This window comes from Etheostoma spectabile, chromosome 17 (genome assembly GCF_008692095.1).
Source record: "Etheostoma spectabile isolate EspeVRDwgs_2016 chromosome 17, UIUC_Espe_1.0, whole genome shotgun sequence".
Taxonomy (NCBI): Eukaryota; Metazoa; Chordata; class Actinopteri; order Perciformes; family Percidae; genus Etheostoma; species Etheostoma spectabile.
Genome location: NC_045749.1, coordinates 15,138,060 through 15,156,747, shown reverse-complemented (window position 1 = coordinate 15,156,747; position 18,688 = coordinate 15,138,060). Strand labels below are relative to the sequence as shown.

At 39.3% G+C, this 18,688-nt stretch overlaps 2 protein-coding genes across 2 annotated transcripts in view; one reads left to right on the top strand and one right to left on the bottom strand.

Moving 5' to 3' along the window:
- col9a1b (collagen, type IX, alpha 1b) overlaps positions 1 to 13,712 on the top strand; it is a 14,007-nt gene extending 295 nt beyond the window's left edge. The window contains exons 2-32 of the mRNA XM_032540652.1: positions 424 to 486; positions 583 to 618; positions 720 to 782; positions 1,714 to 1,767; positions 2,127 to 2,162; positions 2,309 to 2,332; positions 2,470 to 2,523; positions 3,919 to 3,972; positions 4,186 to 4,218; positions 4,313 to 4,369; positions 4,484 to 4,537; positions 5,955 to 6,008; positions 6,116 to 6,169; positions 6,301 to 6,354; positions 6,443 to 6,496; positions 6,586 to 6,639; positions 6,733 to 6,786; positions 6,925 to 6,978; positions 7,607 to 7,651; positions 7,759 to 7,812; positions 7,902 to 7,955; positions 8,050 to 8,103; positions 8,698 to 8,769; positions 8,937 to 8,972; positions 9,084 to 9,128; positions 9,262 to 9,294; positions 9,408 to 9,554; positions 11,298 to 11,352; positions 12,264 to 12,452; positions 12,568 to 12,645; positions 12,759 to 13,712. Coding sequence (XP_032396543.1) covers positions 424 to 486; positions 583 to 618; positions 720 to 782; positions 1,714 to 1,767; positions 2,127 to 2,162; positions 2,309 to 2,332; positions 2,470 to 2,523; positions 3,919 to 3,972; positions 4,186 to 4,218; positions 4,313 to 4,369; positions 4,484 to 4,537; positions 5,955 to 6,008; positions 6,116 to 6,169; positions 6,301 to 6,354; positions 6,443 to 6,496; positions 6,586 to 6,639; positions 6,733 to 6,786; positions 6,925 to 6,978; positions 7,607 to 7,651; positions 7,759 to 7,812; positions 7,902 to 7,955; positions 8,050 to 8,103; positions 8,698 to 8,769; positions 8,937 to 8,972; positions 9,084 to 9,128; positions 9,262 to 9,294; positions 9,408 to 9,554; positions 11,298 to 11,352; positions 12,264 to 12,452; positions 12,568 to 12,645; positions 12,759 to 12,955 — 1,965 coding nt within the window. The 3' untranslated portion in view covers positions 12,956 to 13,712. The remainder of the gene's footprint in view (positions 1 to 423; positions 487 to 582; positions 619 to 719; positions 783 to 1,713; positions 1,768 to 2,126; positions 2,163 to 2,308; positions 2,333 to 2,469; positions 2,524 to 3,918; positions 3,973 to 4,185; positions 4,219 to 4,312; positions 4,370 to 4,483; positions 4,538 to 5,954; positions 6,009 to 6,115; positions 6,170 to 6,300; positions 6,355 to 6,442; positions 6,497 to 6,585; positions 6,640 to 6,732; positions 6,787 to 6,924; positions 6,979 to 7,606; positions 7,652 to 7,758; positions 7,813 to 7,901; positions 7,956 to 8,049; positions 8,104 to 8,697; positions 8,770 to 8,936; positions 8,973 to 9,083; positions 9,129 to 9,261; positions 9,295 to 9,407; positions 9,555 to 11,297; positions 11,353 to 12,263; positions 12,453 to 12,567; positions 12,646 to 12,758) is intronic.
- Positions 13,713 to 14,498: 786 nt separating this feature from the next.
- The window catches only part of LOC116704893 (collagen alpha-1(XIX) chain), a 92,826-nt gene continuing 88,636 nt past the window's right edge, over positions 14,499 to 18,688 (bottom strand). Inside the window, exon 51 of the mRNA XM_032540648.1 lies at positions 14,499 to 18,567. Within this exon, the coding sequence (XP_032396539.1) occupies positions 18,467 to 18,567 (101 nt within the window). The 3' untranslated portion in view covers positions 14,499 to 18,466. The remainder of the gene's footprint in view (positions 18,568 to 18,688) is intronic.

Below are 18,688 nucleotides of genomic sequence, written 5' to 3'. Positions count from 1 at the left end.
TCTCTCTCTCTCTCTTCTCTCTCTATTTGTCTCTATAGACTGATGTAACAGAGGTGCAGGTGAGTGTTCTCCTGTTGCTAAATAAGAAGATCAATTTTACCCACGATTTTGTCAAGATGTTGAGATCGTTTGATCAGATATCTGTTTTGGAAAAAGTCAGGGATGCACTATTGTCTGGAGTCTCAATGTTAAACTTTTCCTTTTGCAAAAGTGCAATCTAATGCTGCTGAATTCTGCAATCACAAATGACCTATATATGCTGTAGGCTATTTTTGTTTATCCCAGTGTCTTGTCTTCTAGTCACATGCATTAAGGCGCTGCACCTGTTCTCATCTTTTCATATTGTCTGTGTAGCATTATGCCAGTAAAATAAATGACAAAAAATATTTGATTCCTATATATCTTATTAATATTATCATTCAGAGGACCCAAGGACCTCCTGGCCCTCCTGGACCTGCAGGTGTCCCAGGAATTGATGGCATTGATGTAAGTGCTCTCAGTTCTGTTCTGTCCATAGCATATACAATATGCAAATAGTTCTCCTTTTGCTCACCTTTAAACATTGAATCTATTTTGTTTTAGGGGGAAAGGGGAGAAGATGGCGAGGATGGACGTCTTGTAATTATAACATTTAATAAAAATAATGACATGGTGCATTGTTTTTGTTTTTTATTGTAGGGCTTTTCACTGAAATATGTGTGTGGAAACTTTGTTTTCAGGGACCTGATGGAGACGCAGGTAAACCCGGATCTTCAGGATTACCTGGAATTCCTGGAAATGACGTGAGTACCATATGTTCTACATTTTATATATTTGACATTTGCTCCATTGTTGGCCACAACGAGGTCAACATGCATGCCACGAGTCTGCAAGTGGGTGGAAATACAAAGTTTGATCCTCCCACTATATAGGTTATGCTCACACTTAGTTTTTGTAGAGTAACCAACACAATTTCAGATTAAGCAGGGGATATTGGGGAAATCTGTGCAAAAATGGGAGGAATTTATTAATCAGGATGAACAAATTCAAATTTCCTTTGCAAGAGGGTAAACCAGGGGCAGAGTGTAATTAACTTTGCTCCCTGGAGTTTAAGGGTTAGGAAAACATCCAAACATAACACTGGTGCTGAGGGTAGACTAACAAAGAGTAGGTGAATTTAGTTCTCTTTAAAAGGCTTATGTAGATCACATAATATTATTATTATGTATTTCCTGTGTTATACCTCTGAGAACACCAGCAGCTCTGTTGGCTGGCCGCTTTTGGTATCTCCTGTCGACAATCCTCAAAACAGTGTGGAATGATTTCTTTCAGTGCGCTTGTTTGAAATGAGCCAGAGGAATGTTGCTCTGTGCTTGGTTTGCAGTGTGAGAGTTTTGCCCTCTGCCCTGTTGCTGACTTTTTCTGTGTGTCTGTGAAGTTGAACGCGCTCTCATGGATGCCATGATGTGCTTTGATTTCAATGTGACTGAAGAACATGGAGCTGCTGTGCAGTATATATAGAAATACTTTAGAGGAGGGCATAACAGTCAATCCCACTTATGAATACGTAGGACTCCTCCCACTTATGTTATGATGATGTAATATATGGAGATCTGGGGTGGGGGGGTATTGCGTGCTGCAGAATATACAAATATAAGGGGAAAATATATAGCACTGAAGGTCTCTAAGGTTTGCTAGGATGTATTAGTTAAGCATGATGTCTCTCCTCTGCAGGGTTTGACCGGCCCTATTGGAGATCCAGGACCCGACGGCCCCCCCGGACCGAAAGTGAGTGACTAATGAGCCTTTTCTTTCCTGCTTCAAGGACTGTCAGTGAAATGGTGCCAAGCTGCTGTCCAGTCTTTTGGCATGGCAACAAGAGCCGCAGTGCATAAACCAATTCTTCATGACAAATGAGACTTAATCCTGCAAGTCTTCTGCTTAATCTCCATGGGGAATGAAGCCCCAGCATCGGTCCTCATTAGGCTAAACATTGCTGGGTCAAGTGCAGTCATGTGATGAGCTGGAGGAATGTTAACCCAGACTCTGTGCAGGCTAGCACAGCTCAATTATTCATGAACACAATATTTCAGTGTTTATTTCAATATCTATCTATGTATCTAATGTATTCATCCTTCGTTCTTCAGGGTGAACCTGGAACATCTGGACCTCGTGGAGCAGCTGTGAGTAGCATTTACTCTCTAAATCCAAGGATCAGATCGGTCATGCCCATCTGAAAATTAAGAAATGTAGAAGCTGTCTACATTTGATTGTTTACACCAAATTATATACATCACACATGAGTCATACTGTATATGTTTCTCTTCAGGGTGTTGGGCCAGATGGACCCCCCGTAAGTCCTTTTTTATGATACATAATCAATAAAAGTGTCTGCTAAAATGACATGTAATATCACAGTTTATATTCCATTTAGGTGGTCTTTGTCAAAAATGTGTTAATATTGAATTCCTAAAATGTGACTTTGAACAGGGACCACCCGGTTCTGGAGGACTTCTGGGTGAATTGGGAAAAGTTGGACAACCTGTAAGTAGAGACTGTTACTCTTTTTTAAATTAGGACTAAAGGATAGAAAAATCCAAAGAAATCCAAATCCAAAAAATACTGAGCACTGAAGTGATGGTTTGCTGCCAATGGTCGATGACAGAGGTGTTTATGTTCATATGCCGGCCATGGTAACAAAAAAGTAATTGTTGGTCCAAACTGCAGTAAAAAATACTGTATGTAGGTGAAGCCACTTTCATTGGATGAATCATGGGCGCCATTGAAACCTGTCAATTTGATTCAGATAAACACAATGTATCTGTACAACGCTATCTACTGTAGTGTCAATAAACTGAGGTGGAGTCCCTGAACCCTCTCAAATTTATAACAACACATTTTTTACACAACACACACACACAACACACACACACACACACACACACACACACACACACATACACACACACACACACACACACACACACCCCACACACCCCACACACACACAACACACACCACACACACACACACACACACACACACACACACACACACACACACAGAACAAATTAACACACATAGATACACTGTGCATCATGTGCTAATTACATAATCATAAAGTAGTGTATTTTACTAATTTGACTCTAAAAGATTTCAACTTGATGGATTAAGCATTTTTCCACACATTCTAAGATGTTTTAGAAATTGATTTATGGCCAGAAAATCAACACAAAATATATAATATTCAGCCGACTAAATTGATGCCTCTGGGTATTTATTTATGAACTCTTTACAACCCGGAATTTTTCTTTAATGGTGAGACTTATTTTTTATTTATTTTTATTTAAATTTTGCCTATTGGCTATAGTTGTTGGCATCAGCTTACATTGGATTTCAAAGCAGTAATTTTTGATATACAGTACAGTGAGGGTTGCAATCTGGATTTAGCTCCCAATGTGGCATAGTGCATTTAAATTTGCATCACCGCTTACTTTACATAAAAAATATGGACTTTTACAGTAAACATGAATGAGTATTTGCACATATAACAAGTGAACTAGTTATGAAAAAATTGTAGAATGGCTAAAAGTTGGTTGAGGCACATTTGTGTAAGAAAGGAAAACTGAAAGAGATCTGATGTTTGACAATATTGTATGTTGGGAAAACATAAATAAAAAACAAATTCTAATGGTAAAAAATCTTATATTAAGAGATTCCAATTGGACTAAAGGTTTTTTTTAAGCCAAAAGTTAACTTGTGCCTTTAGGCTAATTGCTGATAAATTTGTAAATCCTAAAATGCTTCTAGCAGAGTCTATCATTTAAAGTAAAGTAACAAAATCTTTATCCATGCTAGGACTCCTAATGAACACAATGGAGAGCCCAGTGCATTTATTCTCTTTGTGTAGTTTTTGACACATTTTCTGTCTTTCCACAGGGGTCCATGGGTGTGAGAGGGCCACAGGGACCTGCTGGACCTACAGGGCCCAGAGTAAGTGACACAGATTTGCAAATGATTGCATTTTACTTTATATTTCACAAGGCAAGGAGCATGATGCAGACATGAAATGAACTTGGCCTTGTTAGCGATGCCACCATTGCACACTGTCCTTTCTCTAGTGATTTACAAGCTCCTTAGATCCATCACGACGTTTATGAATGACGTTATGAAACTGTTAACTTGTATTTGTTTTCCTAATGTCAGGGTGCATCTGGAATGCAAGGCAGTGCCGACCTGGTAAAGCTTTGTTTTTTTTGGAAATTATGAATTAGATTTTATTTTTTATAAATTGGCAGGAATATTTGTTGACTTTTATGTTCTTTTGTTTTAGTGTCCAAACTCTTGTCCACCTGGGACCCCTGGACATCCTGGCCTTCCTGGCATGAAAGTGAGGATCACAGTTGAAGTCTTTTGTGTTGCACTACAATCACATTAGTGTCCCAAAATATGTGTGTGTGTCTATGCGTAATCAATGCTCCTTTTATACTCTGTACAATTCAAGGGCCACAAAGGTGTAAAAGGTGAAGCAGGAGAACCTGGGAAACAAGGGCACAAGGTAAATATATATTTCATTTAGGGAATGATATAATATAAACCCAAAGCCAAGTATTTCTAGTCTTATGAAATGTTTTATACTACTTCACCAACGTAATTCATACTCACATAAAACTGCATAAATAGTTACTTAAAAATATGAACAACATTCCACATCAGAAAACAATTATGCTTGACTTAATTGTGTAAAAAGGATTCCTGGCACCTTTGAGACAAGTATAATTTGTGTTGCTGTAGATCAAGAGGAGGTGATACATGCCTGTATGTAATGCTGCTGACTCCTAGTAATGCATGGAGGTTGATTTATTTGAAACGATGTTTAAGCACAACAACTAGCCTCCCACTGTAATGTGTCTATGCACTATATAAATGGAAATGAGTCTGAGCCTCCTTTATCACTCCGTGCCAGGATATGATTTACTGTCAGTCTGAGCTCCGTCCCTGAGAATGATTTTCTCCGTTACTGAAAGCTCCATATGAGGGGCCTTCTGCCTGTTTTTCCACTCAGACATTCACAAATATAAAGATGTTTACAGCTAACAGATGTTGTGCTTGGGTTGAAAGTGTGTAATGTCATGGTATTGAAAAAGAATATTCAAATATAAAATAAGTATGTATCTGAAAGATTGCACCCTGGCAAAATGAGATTGTTCGAGCCAGTTAGATAACATGCAGTGCTTCATTTTGTATTTGAAATGAACAGAAACAATGGTATGTTCCAGTAAATCCGTAATACATTTAACAATCTTAAAAATCTATGACAACAAACAAAGACAGGAAGATTTTTAAACCTTTTTTATATCAAACCACCAGAACTTAAAGACATTTCTTTGAATGATTCTACAGCCAGGCGGACTTTGATTTCCATCCTCCTCTTTTTGGGGAAATGTTTTTGTATCAAGCAGAATCATGAATGTTTTCATTTTATGATGTAAACAGATGTTGACCCATTTCCTTACGTTCATTTGTGTTTATTGTGTCATATTTAATTATCAGCTATGCATTGTTGAAATGTCTTAATACCCATTTCTAATGTGTGTAATTATAGAATAACAAAATATAATAATAAAGAAGAAATTGCCTTTTTAAGGACAGAAAACTTATCACCCGAACCTATCTTAATGGATATGCCTCTTCACGTCTGCCACGGAGTCAGTATATCAATTATTTGTAATTTTGCAAAGCACAACGGTAATTTGGTGTTAATTTGTCTGCTTCTGCCCCCTTGTAATCCATTAAACAGTGGGTATTAAACGCATTTCAGAAAGGCTGATTTCTAATTAACACACAGCTTGTAGGATCAGCCTCCGTTTAAATGTTTCACTCTTATAATGAAGTTAAACTGGCTGTTCAGTGTTTTTATCTGATTGACTTTATGTTACTTTTCTGCTAACGTTCTTTCTCTTTTGTTCACTCAGGGTGAGGAGGGGGACCAGGGAAGTCCAGGGGAGGTCGGATCCCAAGGACCAGTGGTTAGATATTGCATTTATTATATGATATGAGTCTTTCAAGTTACAACTGGCAGGTTCTCTTTTTATCTTCTCACTGAGGCCCCTGTTGGATGTGCTTGTTATTTCAGGGTCCTCAGGGAATTCGTGGAGCCATGGGAATGATGGGCCGCAAGGGAGACATGGTAAGTGTTCCTATGATCTTTAAGTCCAAGGTACTTTTCATATACCTTAGATATTTACTGTATTGATGTCTATTAAAATGTTTGTTATGTAAACAGATTATAATACCAATCCTACAATTGTTCTCTGGCAGGGTGCTCGAGGTCTTGATGGAGTTCCAGGTCCCCAGGGTGTTTCAGGGGCAACTGTAAGTTTATCTCGGAACACAAATGCTTTTATTTTAGCAGCGAGTATGATATAATATAAGTAGCGTATGATTCAATGCATTATTTTAGGGGGATCAAGGCCAGAGAGGCGTGATGGGCGAGCTTGGGCCTAAAGGTGAAACGGTAAGCAGACGCATCAATGACACAGTGTTTGATTCACTGGATCTTATTTGTACAGCTTTAACAAAATAGACTGTTACTCTGTTGTTCAGGGTATTCTAGGGGTGAGAGGAATCACAGGTCTTCCAGGTCCCAAGGGAGAGGCTGTGAGTGTTTGATCAATGACGACAAATGAAGTTTAAATGTTCGGACACGTTGCCTGCAAACTGCTTATTTCAGTTTGGGTTTTCTATCACCAGGGCTTACCGGGTGTGGACGGTCGCGAGGGTATTCCTGGGATGCCTGGAGCAAAGGTAGAGCAACATTTCTGCTACTTTATTTATGAAACTAGTAAGTCCTAATGTTAGAGTTAAAATGCTTAAAAATGTATTGTCATGGGCTCTTTTAAGTGCAGGATTAGCGTAATTCTTTCACTGTACTTTTCCCTGCAGGGAGGCATTGGGAAGGCAGGCGTTCCTGGAGAAGTCGGACTTCAGGGGCTTCCTGTGAGTATGACCTCTGACCCCAAACTAACTGACTCTGATTGGATGCACCTGACAGGAGCAGTTTAAAGCACTCTAACTCATGCACGCCGCAGTACTGTACTCATTGTCTCCACATCGGCATTGCAGTAACAAGCAGCAGTCAGAATATTTTTCTATGTTGTTTTTTACAATATATAATAACGTTTCTGTAGGTTGACTTTACAAGACAATAGTATTGAATTCCACCCCAGCAATAAGCCAGTAATCACTGTCTTCCTCCGGCAGAAAAGTGAGAGCAGAGTTTTTCCATCCCACCAATATGGGATTAGTCAAATAAACAACACTAATGAGAATCAGTTGGCAAACATGAGCCCGCCTGTGGCAGCGTTAAGAAAGATCTTTTAGACTTAAAAGTCATCACTTACACCACATATCCAGATCACTTTAATCACCTTAAGCTTATTTGGGTCAAAAGCGCAAACCAAATGTATTTTTCTCCACTAAGCCTCTTTATGCTCCAGTGTTTCTAACAGTGAAGTGTATTTTCTTGTACAAATGACACTTCCTGCAAGAAATGTGTCTCGTTTGTTGTAAGACGTTCTCCTTATTATTGTTGCATCTCTTCAAGACTTGTTCTTTGTTTTTTTAGGGTTTGCCTGGTGCACCTGGACCAAAAGGCTTGAGTGGCACTAAGGTTGTTTGCTCGATCAATTATTAAACACGATCAGCTGTTTCTTGAATTCAGTTAGTTTTTCTTAAATTGACAAAATCTAAAAGGAACTTTTGATTGTTTCTGCACAGGGAGACAGTGGTCAAGCAGGCCTGCCTGGAACAATGGGACCCGCTGGCAAAGCAGTAAATATGATGAGCAACACATGTTGATACACTGCTGTGATTTTTTGTCACCTTCACTGTGTCACTGGCATTTTCCTGTCACACCTTAGGGCGAACGAGGAGAACAGGGAGAGTTGGGACCTATTGGACCAATTGGTGAACCTGTGAGTATGTTTTCCTGCTTGAGTTTCTATTGTCCTTACTTTTGTTCAAATGTTCATTTTAACTTTCTAATCATGTTCTCTTCTTCCCCTACAGGGAGCAGTAGGAGAGCAAGGCCCTGCAGGTTCAGCCGGCAAGCCAGGTGCCAGAGTAAGTCATAAACACAATAGTTGTAGAGCTAGAGTTATATTTTAATGGACTGGTTTTAATTTAAACTCATATCTAGTTTTTATTCATTCCTTTTTTTTGAAAAGGCCTTATAAATATCTTAGCTGCCATTTTGACAGTGAAATAGACTTTTGATACTTACAATATAAGAAGATTAAAAGAAGGAAAGCCTCAGTATTTAGTCCAGGCTGTTGTTTCCCTGGAATGTCTCAGAGAATAGAGTGAGGCTGAATCTCACATGAGGTCCATTTTCACAGTAAGGGGAGACAAGTGGAGCTGAATGAGCTCTCTGTTCTCCTGGCATTCCTCAGACAGTTGTCCAGTGATCAAAGGGGGAATGGCACACACACTCACATGCCCTAAAGAATACGTAGCAATGATTTATTTCACTACGACTATTGATAGGTGAGCAATTACAGCCATGTTAACAGGTGTTATACTTCATGAAATAGCTTACAAAATAACGAGCATAGTGCTTTATTTAGTCTTTTAAAGGATGTTGTGGATCTCAAGATACTTTAGTTAACCCTGCTTAGATTTCTCTACTCATCAGATGTGCATGTTTATTTGCCATAGGGACCCAAAGGTGACCCCGGCCTTCCTGGTCTCCCTGGTCCTTCTGGCCTTCCCGGGGTGAAGGGAGAGAGGGTAAGAAAAGTGCACAGTTCCATTCAAAGACCTTTTCAGATTTGGAGACAATTGTCCTAAACAGTAAGAAAGAGATGGATGGTCAACAGCTAACAGCTGATCAGCTCCCTCTAGTGTGGGCAAATAGAACATTCACACCACTGTAACGATGATTTTGGTTATTGCAGGGAGAACGTGGAGAAGGAGGACCCAAAGGAGAGCAGGTTTGACACCTGCATACTGAATATTAATTCTCTCATAATAGTAAAGCTGCATTTTAATAAGTTAGTAGGTTGCTTTGCATAAATCATTTACAGACTGTTTTTTTTCCACAGGGATCACAGGGTGATGAGGGAGACCCTGGAGACAAAGGGGATATTGTAAGTTGTTAAAACAACACACACACTATTAATTTAACTTAAGAACCATTCAACAATCCTATTCAGAAGAGAATCTCACCAGAATACAATTGTCCCTGTTTCGGTCCTCTGTGTTTTATAAATGGCGCTATAGGGTGAGTCAGGAGAATCCGGACCTAAAGGAGAGGTGAGTTCAAACTGATTATTTTATCCTGGTATCTCAATATTTTCCTGTGGTGTCAAATGATTGAGGTAGTGCTGCAGTTTCGTCACATTTCTCTGGTCTTTTTTTCTGTTAAGGTTGGTAACCCCGGCGAGCCTGGCCAAAGAGGTCCCGAGGGAAGTCGAGGCCAGCCTGGAATCGAGGGGCCATCTGGCACACCTGGCCCGCGGGGCATGCAGGGAAACAGGGGTCCACCTGGAGTCAGAGGGTCCCAGGGCCCTGCGGTAGGTCCAAGAGAAAAAGTGCATGAGGATACTTCCAATATCGGTGAAGACGCATGACAGAGTGAGAAAGCTACAAGCCAAATAGTCCATATCCTCAACGTTCCACTTCTGTGATTGCTCTGTTGCCAAAGGGTATTCTGCCAGATGTCACTCATTTAGGCCTGATATCCGTTGCCTGGGGCTGGTTTTGTGTTGGCATTTTTAACTCCAGTCAATTTATGAGGACTATGTTTAACCTTTTCTCAGATCTCTGCAGGATAAATTGAGACAGCTCGCTAGACTATCTGTCCAATCTGAGATTTCAGTTGCATGACTAAAAATACTTTTTAACATTCACGTTCCACCAAAACAAGTTCCTTCCTGAGGTTATCTTGCAGAGGAACCGTTGGTCCGTGCAGTGCTTAGCACTGCCCAAGACAATTGTGATTGGTTTAAAGAAATGCCAATAAACCAAGGCACGTTTTTCTCCCATCCAGAAATGCTGTGTGGGGTAGCCAGACCCTCCTTTGCAGTGCTGTGGAGGAGGGTCTGGCAAAGTGAGACAACAAGCCAATTAACCAAATGCCAACCAAAACTCTGAAGTTTGGATTTAGCACTAAGACTCACAGAGTAGACACAATAATAATGGGATCAGCTCACAGAAAGAGAGGTCTTTCAATCTGAAGTGATTTGATCCCAATTAAAATTGCATCAGTTATGATTTGTTCCTTCTACACAGTGCTTTAAATATGGTGATATTGTTTTGTTATTCCTCTGTAGCGTAGGTGCAAGAGTGGGCGGGTGGAAAAAATATGTAATACATGTGATACAAAATATGTAATTATAATGACATATAGTCTCCTTGTGAGAACATTTTTCTTATGATAGCCGTCGGGCAGAAATTCCATATCTCCGTATTTTGCAATTTTGTGTTAGTTGTATTTGGAGTAGTCTTTTGCCATTTTAATGTTTTTGTTCATAAATCAGTGCTATTATTCACCCTTTAAGTCTGTCTGAGGGTTTGATAAATATTTAAACAGTGACGAGGCGATTTCCTCTCACTTCGTCTGAGCTAAATAGCTCAATTAAATGTTTTTACATCCGCCATTTTTTAATTTCCTGAAAAGCGGTTTTGGACATACAAGAGGTTTTGCCCACTAAAGACATTATGTAAAGCACACAATTTCTCAATTGTATTGTTTTGTATTGTATTTTTTATCAATTTCTACAAAAACTCCACTACTTTTATTGTCTTGTATTTTACACTGAATTCAGTGTGTTGTTAGAAAAGTTCCAATCAAAAAGACACGTTACTGTTTCAGACCTTTTCTGTCACTCCTCTTTAATCCTTTCTTTTCCTTACTGATAGTCCACTCCTAATCAACCACAGTCATCTAAAACTTCCAACCAAAACATCTTACTATATCTTTCAAAGTATTTCTTTCATGAAGTCTACAGAACACAAATAACAAAGGTAGAGCATATTATTAAGTCCCTCTCAGCTGAATACTTTACCTTTATATTCTGATGTCCTTCTCATAATTGCAACGTATGCAAATAAGCTCTTTTTCTATTGTTCAGCAGCAGGGAATAGATCAAACTGCACACACCAGATTCTCTGAAAATGTTTTTCCCAAGAATAGAAGGATTGTCTCCACCCAAAGAGGATGAAGCCAGCCAAACCAAAAGAGTCCTGTTTTGCAGTGTTGTCATGGATGTTTTAAAAACTGTCCTAAATATATCATGTCATCTTTTTTTTTCCAGGGTAAAGAGCCAAGTGATCAGCACATCAAACAAGTTTGCATGCGAGTAATGCAAGGTAGGAACTGATAGGCCTTTGACCCCATTTATCATTCCCTTGTGCCTCATTTCATGACTTTAATCTTTCCCAGAATGCCTCATTACGCAACCACACATAGATCCGCCCCTCCACTGTCTCATTGATCTGGGAGGTTGCGGAATACTCGGAGGATCTCATAACCAGAACATGAAATAAGCTTCAGTCTTTGTTTATTTGATGGATGAAAGATTCCCCTCTCCGAGCTTTAGAAATTTTTCTCTGAAGTCACAACCTCTGTTCTCTTCATTCTGTTGCTCTTACGCCTTCACAACTCATCTCCTACACTCATGATTTTTTTATACTCGATGTGCTGAAAAATTAATTTCACCTCCAGCAGACCTGCTCCCCTCCCCTCCAAGCAAAGAGTCTGCCTGGAAAGGAAATCTTAAGAAAAAGAGTAGTCAAGTAGCTGCTGCTTGAATTTTCATCAGGAGCCGGAAAACTGGAATTTCAAGTGCAAAATACCGTGCAGCAAGAAGCCACGGGAGATTCATTTTAGATCCTTTGCACCATGAACGTACTTTTCCTGTCGCTGATTACCTGAAATAAAGAGTAGTATCTTCTTTTTGCTCAATTTACTGAGGTGCTATAGAATAAGGTTGAAAAACTGGAGAAGCTCAAGGGATGTCATGGCCACAGTTTCACCTTGCTCTGCTTCACTCTGACTCAAGAACAAGAGCTGTTGGACCATCTCTTCCATGAGAGATGCTCTGGGCTTTAATGATTTATAACAAAATGTCAGTCATGCATCCCTTGATACAGCTGAACTGTCAACTACATCTGTTTAGAAACATGCTATGTCTTGGTGCCAGTTGTGCATCTGTTAAATTACAATACAACACATTAAATTGATTTAAGTTCAACATCTTCTTTCTGCTGTGATCCAACAGAACAGCTGGCTCAGCTAGCTGCTAGTTTAAGGAGGCCAGAGTCTGGAGCAGCTGGTTTACCTGGAAAACCTGGACCTCCAGGGCAACCTGGGCCTCCAGGAGACAATGGCTTCCCTGGGCAGAGTGGCACAAGAGGCCTTCCAGGACTTAAAGGGCCACCAGGAATAATTGGAGTGAAAGGACCCAAAGGTAATCAATGTATAAGCAGGTGTTGATGATTTGGGTGATGTGAGTGAATTATACATTGAATAAAACAATGACTTGTTTGTACACAAATATCCTCATTCTACAATACATGTTGCAGGTGAAATGGGAGACCGAGGCTCCAGAGGGCCCACTGTGCGTGGACCTAAAGGTCAGCCAGGACCTCCTGGACTTCCTGGTGAGTACATTTTTCCTTTTAAATTTGCCCTACTGTTTTAAAGATTACACTTTTACACACAAAAACTATTTAAATGTATAACTACCGTCTTAAAATGAATTTTGTGACCACAGGTGAGCCAGGCAAACCCGGCTACGGTCAGGATGGTCGGGACGGGCAGAGGGGACCTCCTGGTGTTCCTGGACAGCCCGGTGTACCTGGGCCTCCTGGTGCAGCTGGTCCCAATGGTTACTGCGACCCGTCAGCCTGCAACCTCCAGGCCGGGGCCGCCCACCAGTCTCTGGATGTGAAGGGACCTGCAGGGAACTAAAAGACACTCTGACACAGACAGAAAGACTGTTGGATTGGCTCCCCTGAGCACACAACATTTTTCACACCTTCTTCCCAGGGGCTGCTTTTGGTGTGGTGCCTTCCATCTATTCACCTCTAGTCCTGTGAGCATGTTTTGTGCCAGCCACATCTCAATCAGAAGGAGCCAGCCTCTTCATGGAAGAAAAAAAACAAAACACAACACATTGTTTTTTTTACGTGCTGCAAAAAATCTAGCTCGTTCTGGAGTTTTTCTACCAGAGAGATGTTTTGATATTTTCAGGAAGGTGTGCTCATATTTCTGAGACAATATGAAAATGAACAGAAGTGTATGTTTATCCCACTCTCCTTATACCTCTGCCTGCATTTCCTCTCCTTTTCACCAGTGTATTCTTAAATAAAAGTTCCTTCCCTTTCTCACAGAACATATCCACCCAAAGCAATTCAGGATAAGGATTGTGTTTGGTTTAAGTGCCTTTTTCAATTATGTTGTTCTGTATGGGCTAATGTACCAAAGATACACCTCCTGAAACCCCTCTTTTTTTAATCTAAAGTCCTATGTACATGTCTGACTGTCTTTTCAGCCCCGCTGTTCAAAATAAAAGGAGAGAGGATGAAAATGTCATCAAGTCACACTGACTTCACTTTGTTGCAAATGTTGTAAATCTGTAAAAAAAAGAAAAGAAAAGAAAATGTTTGACTTGTGGTTAATTATATTTCCTACAAAACAAGCTGATGTGAGATTTTGCCTCATTGTACATAACAACAGATGACAGTCATTATTCATTATTGTTACAAATAAAGAAAACAACACATGACAGTGTTTAATTTATTCTGTATACTGTCATCATTTTGTAATGATATAACATTGTGTGACAAATATGAGGAAATAAAAAATGTAATAGTTTTCTTTAAAACCTAAAATAACAACAAATCACAGTTGAAAAAAACTATCTCACCTCAATATGAATTTGGTCTGTAGCTTTTGATCACATCGCACCATCTTTAAAAGCAGATGAAGTTTGCAGACATGTAGACGCTGAAATGTACATCTTTTCTGAGCACTTTAAGGATTTTTTCGTTACATTTATTTGTCTAAACTCCATATGCTGATGAAGATAATTTAATGTGATCGAAAGCTTCAACTTTAAATGGACCTAAAGGTAAGATTGTTTTGTCAAAAGTTGTTTTGAAGGTCAAGAATGAACTTTGAGATTTAAAAATATCAAAGCTATTTCCTTAGTTTCATTCAGAACAGCTTTTAAACATACCGTTGCCGTTTAATTAATATCGTTTAACTGACTTTATTCCATTTTAAAAACATTGAGATGCTAAAAATCTCGACCGGACAAAGAAACCTTGGTTGTGAATTATTTTACATACCATGTGATATAACTGCTTAAAAGTAGTTAATGTTAACACTAACGAATGTGAAACAACAACTGCCGTTGAACACACATAAATGTGTCATAAAATACCTTTTAAAAGATAGAAACCTGTAACCCAGGCTGTGTTAGTGCCCCAATATACAAGAACACAAGACATAAAGCACTGGATTACATTTATTGCACACGTGTAAGGCAGGTGCCATTAATCAGTTGAATAAAAGATGCTGAAAAGAAAAGTGTAAAATCTAACCTCTGATACCTGGTAATCACATAAACATTGGGTCATCCTCCACAACAGGAGCATTACTGTCCCTATTCTTTGTCACAGTCCAGGACTGTCTCTTTCTACCCACAAATGAGGTTTCAATTGTTTTTTTCCAGTGAAAAGCAACAGTTAATGTTGTGATATTCCTCCCCCCCATATAACTAATCAGTGGTGTAGTCTAATGTATTGTAGTGGGTATACTGTACTGTGTATATTGGCCAGAATCTGCCATTGGGGGAGGTGTGGCGTATCACAGACTCTCAAAAACACACATTAAAGTCCCACAGCACGACATGAGCGTATAGAGTAATGAGAGCAGCAGGCAGACATTTTTAATCCGAGGCGCCGTGCGAAGAGGCTGATCCACATTCCCCATCATTACAAGCTTATTTACAAGATTAAATTATAGGATAGAAACAGGATCTACTTACATTAAAACCCAGTAATGAAATGTGGCTGTATAAAACATATTGTTTTAAGTGAATTTTGCATTATTTGAGAAGCCTACATCTAGGTGTATAACAGCATTTGATTTGAAGGATGCTTCAACCTACAACACCGCCATCCTTTGAGTTTCATCAGACATTTTCCACTTAGAATAAATGGATTTTAACTCAAGAGTGATATACAAATGGCTGGCACCAAATTGCTAGTGAAGTGGGTTGTGGCCATTTTGTGTCCTCCCTAGTTATCATACTGTTTAGCTAAATTGAAGTTACAAACCGGTGCACATTAATATCAATTCAAGCTAAATTCAATATTCGCAGAGAGTTGCTCTCATCAGTTCGCCAAAAAGTTGAGATTGCATTAGCCTCACGTTGATGCGGCCTCATTTGAATTTGGTCAAGGTTGGAGTTATTGTCTCCAAGGGGAATAATTAAACCGAAATATGAAAATTAGCTTGATGAAAGTCACGTACGAGTAAATTTTATTTATACAGCCCAATATCACAAATTGCCTCAGGGGGCTTTAAAATCTGTACAGCCTATGACACCTTCTGACCTTTAAAACTCTCACTTTGGATAAAGAAAAACTCCCCAAAAAATGAGCAACCAAGGAGGGATGGCCCTTCCAGGACGAACAAATGTGCAACAGATGCAATGTGTATGAAATAGACCAATATAATAAAATTAAAATCCAGATAATTCATGGAAAAATGATACATAGAATGTGAACATATATGAAAAAGACAGAAGCCAATAGAAGGATGTGGCTTTATGTAGCTTATAACCCAAAGAAAGATTGTTTTACATTCAAGCAATGAGAAAATAAATACATGTCCAGCAGGGGGCTCTTTCAACTCACAAATAAAGTCAGTGGTATACATTTGATTCAATAACCATCTGAAAATAGACCCACTCACACTTAGCAGACTTAAAACTAAGCTTGCATGCAGAGAAGAATATTTAAAAAAATTCTCTGCAGCTTCAGAGTAGGATGTGAGTCATAATTCATATGTGTAAGAGAAGCTCGATGACTTGTGAGACATAAAAAGTCTCAAACAGATCTTAAAGCATGGAATACAGCTAGAACCGAGTTCTTAACATCACAAAAATGTCAGATACACCCACAGAACATTTCAAACATCAATCACATCTGGGCACTTTAAAGTAAAATTAAAGCCTTTGAGTCTAACTCTCATTAAACAGCGATGGAAGTAATATACACAACAGGCCAATTATGTTTGTCTGCCATACAAAGGTTCATGATTTAGTGTGATTATAAAGTTAGGTTACTAAAGTTAGGTAATAGACATTCATAAAGTTTGAATGCTAGGAACTTTTGTCTTTCCGTCTTGAAGAAGGTCTGCATGTTTTCAGATTGATTGTACTGAGTTTGTAGATAAGATCAATCATAGAGTACGGCTTGTTAAAGTAAAGTTGACTCAAAAACCTCTGAAATGAGTTGAGAACATTAAAATGGCTCCAAAGCCTGTTATAGCAGAATAAATAAATAAAGCCAAACTCCAGCCATAAGACACCCCAAAACCAGATGATACACAGTGACACAGTGCTGGTCAGCGAGTGAAAAACCAGGATGTAGGCCAGGATACCGTTCAAACGATGAACAAGAAAATTCAAGTATACATTCATGAGTATATTTTTAACAAAAACAAAAAGTCTGAAGTTGTAGTGTAGTAATCCTGATTCCCTTTGTGTAGCTGAAAATCAAAAATATACAAATAAACCAGAGGAATCATCATACAGCATGTAAACCATGTAAATGTCAATTATCATTGGACACACACACACACGCACACACACGCGCACACACACGCACACACACACACACACACGCACACACACGCACACACACGCACACACACGCACACACACACACACACACACAGTGGGAACCTTATTGTGTCATTACAATGACAACTTGCTTATGTAAACATGTTGTCAGGTCCCGGTACAAGCTCCATTAGACGGGAAGAAAGAAAAAGAAAAACCTCAATAACTCGTTCCACTTATTTACAGATTAAACCAACAATAGGGTGAATGTGAGGTTACATCACACACCTTAAACATACACCACATTTAAAGTAAATTCCTCAAATATGCCCTTGAAATATGTGTGTGTGGTGTGTCCAGACCAAACAAAAAGCAACATCCTATTCTGCACGATTACATAGAGTCAATAAAAAGACAACATAATACATGCATACTGAAATGTTTAAATTTGGGTGGAAGATGTGTGTGGCGAAAGCCTATCAGTGTGTGATTATACCGACATCACCGAGAATTGGAAATGGAGGACAAACTTATCGTTGGTGTCCGTGGGCAGCTGGAACTCTAGGACTCAACGTCAGTACTGTACAGAGAAGAGACGGCTTGGAGAAAAGCGAGCAAAGCCGTAGGACTACATGGTGTTTTTTGAAAAAATATATCTGTAACTTGATTCCAGCTATTGGTTGTACTTTACCACAAACCAAGTTAGCACTGACGTTATGACGTAACTAACTTAAGGGTGAAACTTTGCGAGCTAAATACAAAAAAAATCCTCTTTGCATTTGGTCTGAACACACCTTTACAAACACAGTAACGTCACCAAACCTAAAGAAAATAGGAAGACGTCTTTCTAAATGATAAAAATAATTATTATCATGCACATTGCATATGTGTCATGAGTGATAATTTCATAAAACACAACTCTCAGTAATCTTAAAATGTGTCAAGCCACCTTCTAATAATAATATTACTGAATATCCATGCTACATTCACTGCAATTATTAGAACCATCTTTAACTACATCCTTGAAGAACACGCTAAAAATAAATTATTTGCATATCAGTCACATCTGCTGCACTTTGGTTGCATAAGGAGTCTCAGAAATCTGATGTTTTATCACAACTTTACACACACACACACACACTCTCTCACACACACACACACACACACACACACACACACACACACACACACACACACGTGAGAGTACCTTCTGACAGCACATTGGCTTATCTAAATAAGAACAGACGAGGGAATAGGCAAGCCCATTAAGAAGGCAAACAAATAATTAAGATTGTGTTTTCAGACAGGACTGAAGTTGATAAAATAAAGTCCTTTCATGGTCTTGAAGACATAATGAGAATTGACAAGGAATGCATTACATCACAGTAGGGGATATGAAAACAAGAAATACCTTAATAGTACAACAAGATGAAAAGAAAAAGAACAAATCCTGACTGCATCCAAATGTTATTGTAAAGTGAACTAAAGAGGTCAGTTGTGAGTCTGTCCGATGAACCAGAGCTGAGGAAGCTCTTATATACAGCGAGGCGATCTGCTGCAGCACTGAGCTCGGAGCCGGGCATCTACATTCGAACCAGCCCCATATATGAACCACTCTGCTTGGTTCACAGGGATGGAAGAAGACAGTCACTGGGGTCACAAGTCCCAGTAGGTCCACGGGGCCCCGGAGGGCCAGTAGGGCCCTTAGAAGTGATCCCAGGAGGGCCTTAACAGAGAATTAGACATTATTAATTCCTGTGCCGGGGGGGGACCCTGCCTCCTCTAAAACTCAAACAAAAGGAATTGCAGGTACAGCCTTGTCCTTTTCCTCCCACTGAAAACTCAAG